Here is a 10,875-nt window from a genome sequence, read left to right on the forward strand (position 1 = left end):
AGTACGAATGAGGAATTCACGGCAGACTGCCTCTCCAGTGGGAAATTCCCAACCTTGGCCCGACAAGAAGAAGAACCATTTAAACTAGTTCTTGATACGGGAAATGCGGGGGTTCCAAGAGGGCAACCCTATATCCCCCTCAAGAATAGAAACTGCACAGGTTGTCATCATGCCGCTTACCCTGTGCGTGAAAAGAAACTCCCTCTCGGTTAGGTGAGGGTAATTTTTCCCCACGATCTCCATGAACATGCACCAGACAGCACAACACGGCATTAGAATCTTTCATGCATTGGGATGAAGCTGTGACGGACCCAACCTGAAGTAGTCTAAGACGTCCCGAATGGGGCGGAAGAAAGGGAGTCGTCGTCCATTAGAAAACACTAGCAAGGATGAAGGAAGTTAAGGGAATGAAGGGCTAGGAACTCTTGAAGACAATAGCAAGGATGAGAAGAGTGCGAAGGAAGGAAGAAGGAGGATGAGATGCGAGTTTAAATACAAGGTTGCGCCGATTGGACTGCCCAAAGTGGGAAAGTGACAAGTATCACTGAAGGGAAAACAATGGGAGTAGATCCTGTGATTTCTGCTAAACGAGGGAGCGTGGGATTGAGCCACCACATGCAATCTTAAATGTGGGAAAGTGAACCGATACGCACAACAGGCAACCGATCCATTGAACATTACAAACTACTAAAGCGTCTCAGGGTTAGAGAGAGAGAGAGAGAGAAGAAAACAAAGAAAATGGAGAAGAGAAAATTCCCACCGCGCATGTGTGCTAGAAATTTGCAGGGTAACTGAAAGGGATATTTTCAACTCTGACTAGACCGGGCCTCGACAGGTCTAGGAAGCCCAACGGCCAGGATGTAACCAGTCCACCAAGCGATAAAAGAGGAAGAAGGTCTAGAGCCCATGAGGGAAAAAGGATCGGCATGGGAGATGGGACAATGCTTGCTCTGACACAACCTTGTATAGATGGCCTGCAAGGACACTACACCGCATTAAATGTATAGATAAGGAGAGCAGACTGGAGAACTCGGTAGGAGGGACTGTTCCTGGCAGAATGCCCAGGTAGTGGCTGCACTCATCCATGTGCCACAGGGGACATAACCTGGGACAACCACGCCGCATTAAAGTGACAATGTAGAACCCTGTATGGGAGACAGATGCCCTTAACACCAGAAATGGGCCCCACCTTGATAGGAAGTATAAAAGCTCAACTTAGGTAAAAAACCGATTCTCATGTACTCTTACAAACAAAAATTCTCTCTAAGGTTCAAAAAATTGACTTAAGCATCAGAGGTGTCTCACCACCCCTGAGCCCTCACATTTCTCATGTTGTAGGAGTATCGAGCCCGGTAATCGGTCATGTGCGAAACATGTAGAAAAGAGATACATTATTTCATATTCTTTCTTGCCACTTTCTATTTCAACATATTAGCAGAGGGGACATCGTGCTATTGTTTATCACTCATTTCCTTTTCTTGCAACACTAGCCATTGATCATTTTGGATAATTTTTTTTCTTTTGAAACTTTCAACTCGATTGGTGTACCATAATCCTCGTGACCATTATATACAGAGATTAATTTGGTTCCTTTTTTGCAGATATACATCTGAAGGCATCACCAAAGCAGCTAGTGAAAGAGCATACAAAGGTGTGACTGAAGGTTCAGTTTTAGAAGGTAACAAGTGAATACTCATGAGTTGATCAGTAGTGAGTTTGTTTGTTTTCAGTACAGGAGACTAACATGAGAATTCTTTGCAGATGTATATTTCCTCTACAGGTTACCAATAGTCGATACGAGGTTGGCTCAAGTTGGAGTTCAGTTGGCAACCATTCTCAACCATTATTTCAAGTGATAATACTTATTTCTTCTTATGGGATTATATAGATAATTTTTTTATGTAATTTTTCTTAATCATATTAACATCTCAAGGGGTGGCGTGGTGGTCCCTTGGGCAAGTTATATAAAGTCCCTTGAATTACTCGAGGTGCACTTCCAAATAAACTGTTTCTTTGATTATCTGATGTGCACTTGTGATAACTTTTTGCCAAAGACTTGGGCACCCCCCTAATTAGTCAAGACTTTGTTCCAGACACCCGTTGTCAATAAAATATATATATATATATATATATATATATATATATATATATATTGATCATGGCCGATGCTTTAGACCATAGCGGCTGTCCATCAGTATCAACAAAAAGCAAGGTCCTAGCTATTGCTTTCGAATGTATAAAATATAATTCTTCTGGTATTCTAGCACTCTTTTCACAGTGAAGCTACAGCTTTTCCACAGGAAATTCTAAGCAGATACTAACAAGTTACACTATCTAGTGTTCCACAGGAGGATCTAACATTTTAATTACATCACCTTTCATTGTCATCATTCAATGTGTTTACAAAACATTAGAATCAATATCCACACGCGAGAAAATCTTCAATTCTGTAGTTGATTTACTTTAAAATCGTATCAACTAGCATTGCAACAAACTGTATCACAAAATAACTTATAGTTGGATAAGTGTAGAGACTTTGCTGCTAAGGTTTCTTCACAACAAGGACAGGGCACTTTGCATTCTGAACACAGTAGCTGCTCACACTCCCTAGAAAAGCCCTGAATCAACACAATGGTATCAGTGCCTGATTTCCCAAAGAATGTAGTAGAGCTCTAACCCATGCCCATTTGTACAAGAAGCAAAAATAAACAAACGAAGTTGCAGAACCTGTGATTTGGTAATCCCAACAGTCATTTGCATTTTAAACCAATGAAAAAAGCGTGATAAGTGAACTTGCATGTGCATGTAAACTAGTCTTTTGGCCTCTTTCTGTAGGTCTAGGTTCTACTTAATAGACATGAATTAGGATCAGGCAACAATGTAACATATTTATTGCAATTATGTGACTAAAAGGTGCTTTCAAGAGTGAATAGTTCATTTCAAGGAAAAGAGTTGTCCTCTATCAAGTGAAATAAGGAAAAAAAAAATATCCATCTAGCTTTATAAACTTCAAATTCAGCAGTTCCTTGACAAAATCATTACAAAATTAAATACATCTTGATAAATTAATTCAGTGTTAGTGAGGACGTGTGTTTTTCATGTGTTTGTTATGTTTTTCAGGATCTTAACCTTGGAGTGTGAGAGCATGTGTTTGCCTCAATTTGATATGTTTTACAGGATCTTAACCTTGGAAGGTAACGATCCCTCAATTTTGGGTTTATTTCTACTTAAGTACATCACGGATTTTCAAACTTGGAGTTTCATTTTCACTGCATACACATCACACATTAAAAACCCCAGCATTGCATCAAAATTAAGATTACAGTAAAACTGACCTTTCAATTTTTCCAAGGACATGCTCACCCAAAATAAGTAATTTGATGTTGAGCTTTTCAACTGCATCACATATGGCTGTAGTAGGATGCCCTACCTCCGTAACTGTCTCTGCATTTACCTGTGAAAACAACATAAAAAATAACCCCTAATCTCACCCGTGGGTGTGGTCCGAAGGAGGAAGCAATCTGACATTGCATATATTTATATCTGAAGATAGGAACTCTCAAGCATGGACATCATTGAAGAATATCACAAATTCACTTTTAGATGCACTTATTCATTATTGATAAAAAAGATTTACTTCACCAAGTTGGTAAAATGGCACATAAATGTTGAATTAGGCTTTTCCTGCAAAGGAGGGCCAAATGGATGTTCTAATGCCAAGAAAAAGATAAGCCAGAACACATGCATGGCACGGAAACTGGGCTGTATATGTATTCTCCCTACAGAAGGCCAAGTAGAACAAGAAAAATGATATTTATTTAAGACATTAAGACGTGCTTTACATGTTATAGCATCTGATACAGGTTACAACAGAACACTCAAGAGCACTAGACCCAGAACTCAGTAACAACTAAACAAGTGTTTTAGAAGACTCAACTATTTTATTACCAAATATAGTTTTGAACTCGTATATATTAAAGATTTGAGGCATTCTCATTGGTCAAGTGAATACTTGATGTGAAAAAGGGATATTAACTTTCAGGTTGATAAAGTTTTCCAAACAATTAAAAACGAAAGAAACTTTCTGGTAGATAAATGCAATGGTAGGCATTAGAGGAAATATCCAACAACAAAGCTTTTAATTAAAACTTCAAACTTCAAAGGATGAATAATCTTAGGGTTCAAGAGACCTAAGAACTCTGAAATTTGCATATTATCAACTTTACACTAAACCATTAATAGAAGCATTCAACACTAGGCTCTTAGGGACTTTACATGATTAATTCTTGACTCCACGTGTCCTTCTAATCTTAGCCATTGATGCTCATCCAAAGTCACCTTAAGTTGCAAATATTACAAATACGCCATAAGTCTAGCCATCCTAGAACCACAGGGAAGCAGATGGAAAAGAATAAACTGAGATTAGTGGTGATTGTTTCAACAAAAAATGAAAATTGGTAACCCTGCTCATAAGATACGAGGCAGTACTATTTCGTATATGATGAACATTGAAGAAGACATTTGATATGCACATGACAAAGTATATTGACGAACTTCTGTAGGAAAAAAGTGTAGTTAAAAAGCCATCGACAAGCACAGTTATCATCACACTTCTGCCCAGGTAAAGTCTACAAGAACTTGATACTGTGCTTGTCTGTCAAGGTGTTTAGAATGCTACCACAGTATTCCTCTGTCACTAGTAAGGGTATAAATAAGATGATGGGGCTGTAACCTCTTTAAAAAGAATCTAACACTTGTGAAAAAGAATAAAAGAAATGAAATTTCTTTGACTAACCCCACGACTAGCGCATATCTCCTTGGCTTTCTCCAGAAGAGCCAAGGTAAGCTTCTTTTGTTTTTCTTTGACAGAGGTAACAAAGTCTGGAGCTGTGATGCACAAGCATACATAATCTGTTAAAAGATACTCCAACATCTTGAATAATAAACCTTCTACTCATTTTATCACTCCTGCGAGCATGAAGAAGAATTGAAACAAGTGCAAGGGGAAGAATGCATACAAATGAGCCTCCGGTTCTAAACTCATATAGGGTAAATACCAGCCCACACGTGAGGGAGCGTGTTGAGAAGTCCAACACGGTTTAGGATCAAACTCATCCCGATCTTTATAAAGAGTTACCTCACTCCTCCTATTAAACCTTTTATGGAGAGAAATGGATGTTTCTATATGATATCAGAAACAGGTTAACATATGACCGATGATGGGCTCCTGCGATCTACCCACAATGATGGTACCAGAAATACCGGCCCACACGTGAGGGGGCATGTTGAGAAGTCTCACACGACTTCGGAACAAACTCATCCTGGTCTTTATAAAGAGTTACCCCACTCTCCTATTAGACCTTTTATGGGGAGAAATTGTGTCTCTATACTAAACAACCCCTTTCAACTAGTAGGAGCATGCACTAAATAGTATTTGTCATTGAGTTGGGCTAAACGACCCCTCTAATGGTTATGGTTACTTTGTCCAGTAATTTAAAGGTTTTCCGGTCACTCTCCACTCATACAAATTTTGTGGCGATTTTCATCACTAAAATATAAAGAGAAAGAGTAAGAGTAAGGGGAAGAGCATTCACTTTATTTCTGCCGTTAAAATTCAAATGGAAACACTACAAATGGAAAATAATCCAAAATCTAAAGCCCTTTAACATTATTTACCCTCTTCGCGAATAAAAACGAACAACAAAGAAAAAATAGAGCCAAAGAAACTGAAGAACTTAACTGGCTGAAACAGGGCAGTACAAGCGAGCAGAACCGAGAGACGCGGCGAAGGTGTAAGTACTTTTGGTCGGAGGTTGAGCCATGAAGATCACAAGCGGCGAGTTCGTTAACGATTCTTTGAGATTATCGAGTGCCCAAACGAGAGCATAGTGGCTGTACTCGCTCTCATCAATAGCCAGCATCACCTTCTTCTCTACTACTCCTCCTCTCACTATCTCAGCCATGAACTTAGGTTTAGGTCACAAACACACAAAGATGGTGCAGAAACCAAAATATCTATGTCACCGATAACGCAAAACTAGAGACACAATCCTCTGTTTTGTTGAAGTGGTTGTGTATACTTTTGTGTTATTTTATGATAACTGCTGCATGAGATTATATAAACTAAACTGGCGGTATTTTAGCATCGGATTCGTTAAATTTATTTTATAATAAAATAATTTTATAATATTAATTTTTAAATTTATTTTTATGTAATCTTGAGTGTTTTCCTTATTTTATTTGCACATCGGTTCAAATTCTACATGTTTCCTTGCATCCATCTTTGGAAATGGTAGTTGTGAAACAATGGGCGGGATTCTTCAGGTCCTAACTGCCAGTCAACCTTTCAGTTATGGTCCCTCTTGATACCCTATTGGTTGCGTAAAAGTGGATATGCCTCATCTGTAGTGTTAACACGTGTCCAATCTTCCACTTGCCATGTCAAACTTCCATTAATAAGTTTCTCTCTTTTGTTTGAATTTGAAGGATCCTACGCAGTAGGCACCGCCCATCACTTTTTCCATCTTCGGTGGGAAGAAATTTTAAGAAAGGGGAAAGAAAAAAATGAAACTGGCATCAGTCCCATCATAAATAAATAATAAAAAATTATATCCATTATTTTTTTAATTATTATTCCTTAATTTTCTTTTTATTTGACATCTAATAACTGAAAGAAATATAATCAATTATAAATAGTTTTATAATTATTTAATATTACAATAGAGGATGTTGAAATGATGATGAGAAAAGAGATATCTTCATAAATACTATCTGGTCGGCCCCAGTTCTTAAATGTGAAGATATCTTCGCATGCACGATTTCTCTAATCTTTGTCAATTTCATTTTCTTGCACGGCTGTTACCTACGTATCATTTAAACTGATGGTCAGTGGTCTTTATTGCTTGGTGGAAGGGATTAGGGATGATTTGTTGCGTTTAGGTAGCGAGATATTTTATAAATAATAATAATAAAATATTAAATAGTAATAAATAATAATAATAAATAAATAAAAATAATAATAAAATAATAAATAGTATTGAAATATCTTCAATACCCAAATTAGGCCGGATGTTATGAAGGAATGCGATTGAACACGCACCGGATTTGCCCATGGTGATAAGTTCTCGTGAGAAACACCTCTTCATAATGAATAGGCAATATTAATCTTTTTAAAAGATTATATTTATAAGCCAGTCTGGTGCGATAACACACATATTAAAATGCTTATATGACATGATTTGATTTGGAAGATATATTTTAAATTTAAATCTTACAAATCAAATTTTATCATTTAAGTAATGTAGATGGCGTGCTCTATACACTGACTTGAGAATAGAATAACTCTACTCTTTTAAGGATTGCATTCCCGTAAGTGATGTAATTCTTGATAAAGTTTCATGAATTGCTGTGAAGGGGAACCATTACATCTATAAAATGATGAACAGGGCTAGTTTAAACAATCTATTAGGTAGTCAATTTCTCTTTTTCCACAGTCTCTCATAATATAAACAACCTCACGGGGGAATCACTGTTGTCAACATCCAACAAGCTTTGACTAGTTTTATATATTTAGACAGTTTTGATATTGACTTTTGGGTTTAATTGTAAGGCTACTTCGAAATGAACCCTCTCGTCTCTCCCGAACCCGCCCGCCTCCCTCAGTGCCTCGAACCCGTCTCTCTCGAGGGGGTGGGAGCTTCGGCTCCTTCCCCCTCTCCCCACCTCTCCCTCCTCCGTCCGCTCTGTGCACGCAGCCGCTCCGTTTTTGTGTTTTTTTGTTTTGTAGGCTAAATAAGGGGGAACACCGGACCTGGTCTTTCCGCGACAATAGATCAGCACGCGCCTCCCCATGGTATTGCCCAACCGCCGATCTTCAAGTCTACCGAAGGCGATGCCATCCGGAGTGGCGAGTTGCTCACACGCGCGGCCAAAAAACTCGTAGGCGTTCGGCGAGTGGCCTTCTCGCGACGCCGAGAGGCCCTCTACCGTCGCGACGCGCGGCGCCGCTGGGATCTGTGAGCCCGGAACTTCCAAGATCGATCAACGGTTTTCTCCCAGGGTGGCGCGTGTTCTGCACGCGCCTCCGCAGCCGTTCGGAGCTCTTTTCTGCTGTTGGTTTTAGTTGTGTTCCAGTATATTTTCTTGTGTTCTGTTTTAAAAAAAAAAATCAAAAATTTAGTCCCCGCGGACCGTGGTCCGAACTGGTGGTATGTCCCCATCTCCGCTTTGGCGGTGTATGGGATTGGTGTACCCTACCTCGCGTAGTCGGGGTATGGGGTTTGTTTACTCTGTCGGGGACAGAGATGTGTACGACGAATCTCTTAGACTTCGGTCTTTAGAGTTCTGTCGTCTGGGCTAGACCATGTCAGCCACGAAAGTGTGCTGAGGTGCTATTAACGTTTGTAACTGACTTTTTAAGTCAAAGTTGTATGTTCTTTTTTATAAATGGAATGTGATCCTTTATTATCAAAAAAAAAAAAAAAGACAGTTTTGATATTGGTGTGTGATAATGGGGTCATGGATAGTGACAATAACAATGGCCACTCTCTCACAATGGATAGTGTCCATCCCATCTAAGTTTGGATACGCCCTCTCACCGGCCCCTTCCCTTGGTTAATGGCTACCTATCACTTATATAGTACTTGAGATCTCACACTCACTTGACAATCCATTCCCATGTTCCATCCTCTAATCCCTCTCTTTGCTACAGCTGGCTCACTCTTGTATCTTACTATCCTTTCTACCTTCTAATCCATGGATGACCAAAACTTGATTATTGATTATCTCATTCAGCATGCGGCAGTGCTGGATTGGCCTAAACACATGAAAATTTTGATTTACAAATCATATGCATAGAGGAATAAACAGGATAAATAAATAAATAAAAATTTATAGGCTTGCATGAATATATATATATATATATATATGATTTGTAAAGAACTGAACATATATGAGAAGTCATCGAACGTAAAGATCTTCTCCCAAATCCATTTTCAACAAACTAGAAGGATTATAGCTTCCTTAAATGAGATAGAAATAGTTTCAATTTAGAACTCGTTTTTGTGTTCAGTGGCAACAAAGAAAGTTTTCCTTTGTTAACTCGCTTCTCAACTCACGCTTGAAATTCATGGCTCTTCTCGTGGTTTGTGAGAAAAAATCTACTCTCCTTTGGATGGTTATCATTAGGTGCACTACCAATGAGCTAATCCGGTGTTGCAACCCACCTCTCATCCTCATGGTACTATAACACCCGTCATTCATCATTTTTTTTTTTTTTGAATGAAAGAGGATCCACTTTTTTTTTTCAAAGAAAACATATATCATTCATCAAGATAGTCATAACAATGACAGTATGCATGAAGGAGGATCCTCCATGTCCACTGCTACATCAGAAATAATAAAGGTAGTTTGAGCTAAGACATGAGCAACTTTGGTAGTGTCTCTTCTCACATGATGGACAGACCACTTAGCATAGTACTGAATTAAGTGCTTGATGTCACTAGCTATCATCCCTGCAAAAGTCTATGGTTCCTCTTCCTTAGTGATTGCTTGAATGACTTGTAATTATTCTCCCTCTAATATGATATGATGAAGTCCCAAATGTAATCCAAACTTGGTAGCTTCGAGTGCTCCAATAGCTTCTGCCAATAGAGGATTAGGAAAGAAAGATCAATTCATTCTCATTGTAGCAAAAACTAATCCATTTTGATCTCAAACTATGATGTCAATACCAACTCTGCATTGAATCTTATCAAATGCAGCATCCCAATTGATCTTGAAGTTATTCTTAGGAGGGGGTCCACCTTAAATCCGTTGAGTTGATATTGCTTGGCTACTTAACTACCTTAGAATGTTTAGACTTCATCTCATGCAAATCTTCTATGGCCTACTTCACCATTGCATTAGGGTGCTTGAAAAAATTTTTGAAAAACAAAAATGTTTCTTCTCTGCCAAATTCTTATAGAGACCATAGCAAATTCCTCCAGGATCTCTTTTTCTACATTATTACACATTTCTTCTATCAGTTCCATGAAGAACAACTTGGAATGATAACTTTTTTGTAGCTTTTTGGAACATTGGCCCCAGATATCCTTAGTTGTAGGATAGCTCCATAATGCATGATCTACTACTAACTTCTTCCCCTCTATATAGATAGGACAGTTAAGCTTTTCCACAACCCTCTTCTTGTACAAGTTTAGATTGGTGGGAATTCCTTTTCTACAAGCTCTCCACAGGAAAGTTCTATCCGCTGGGGAAATACTTGGCTTCCAAATGTCAGACCACACCTTTCTACCACCCACACGTTAGAAGGTTGGACCTTTGATTGCTCGACCAACTCTTTGTGAAAATGGTAAGCACTTCTGAATATGAATCTACCGTCTACAATACATTTCCATATCAGTCTATTAGGACTATTACTGCAGCTTAGAGGAACTCTTTTAATGGCAACTTCCTCTCTCAAGAAGATTTCAACAATTATGGAGGATCTCCAATGCTTACTATCAGGATCAATGAGTTCTTGCATTGTTGCATTCTCTTCCAACACCTTTACTACATTGTGAATGCTGGATGTGGAGGATTTTGGAAGCCACTTGTCTTTCCCTATTCTCCAAATGTGCCTTTGTTCCTTTTTCTAGTAATGGTCTAGCAGCCATGATGCTTCTCCAAATAAACGAGGGTCTCCTGCCTAGTTTAGCTTGAAAGAATGAGTCCATTGGGAAGTATTTCTTAAGAACTTGAGAAGCTAGTGATTGAGGGTATTGTAATAGGAAAATGCTACTTTGACACCTAAATTTGACACCTCATTTTGACACCTCCTTTATTTAATTTTATTTTTTTTAACTTAATGGTTAAAGAAGTAACTATTAGTTTATT

The 10,875-nt window shown here is 38.6% G+C and overlaps 1 protein-coding gene across 1 annotated transcript; it reads right to left on the minus strand.

Annotated features, from left to right (window-relative positions):
- Positions 1–2,224: 2,224 nt before the first annotated feature.
- Positions 2,225–6,129, minus strand: LOC108994689 (universal stress protein A-like protein). Its single transcript, XM_018970001.2, has 4 exons — positions 5,741–6,129; positions 4,796–4,887; positions 3,336–3,454; positions 2,225–2,618 (listed from the first exon to the last, which is right to left on the minus strand). The coding sequence occupies exons 1-4, from the start codon at positions 5,961–5,963 to the stop codon at positions 2,543–2,545; spliced, it is 510 nt and encodes a 169-aa protein (XP_018825546.1). The 5' UTR covers positions 5,964–6,129; the 3' UTR covers positions 2,225–2,542.
- Positions 6,130–10,875: the final 4,746 nt, after the last annotated feature.

The sequence above is a fragment of the Juglans regia genome, chromosome 6, assembly GCF_001411555.2.
Source record: "Juglans regia cultivar Chandler chromosome 6, Walnut 2.0, whole genome shotgun sequence".
Lineage (NCBI taxonomy): Eukaryota > Viridiplantae > Streptophyta > Magnoliopsida > Fagales > Juglandaceae > Juglans > Juglans regia.

What these genes read in the sequence shown, in the direction of transcription:
- LOC108994689 (XM_018970001.2), bottom strand. Translation starts at nt 5,963, where the DNA reads ATGGCTGAGATAGTGAGAGGAGGAGTAGTAGAGAAGAAGGTGATGCTG. An exon ending in GTACTGCCCTGTTTCAGCCA is followed by an intron (nt 4,888 to 5,740) that starts GTTAAGTTCTTC and finishes TGTGCATCACAG; the next exon opens with CTCCAGACTTTGTTACCTCT. An exon ending in GTCCTTGGAAAAATTGAAAG is followed by an intron (nt 2,619 to 3,335) that starts GTCAGTTTTACT and finishes GTGTTGATTCAG; the next exon opens with GGCTTTTCTAGGGAGTGTGA.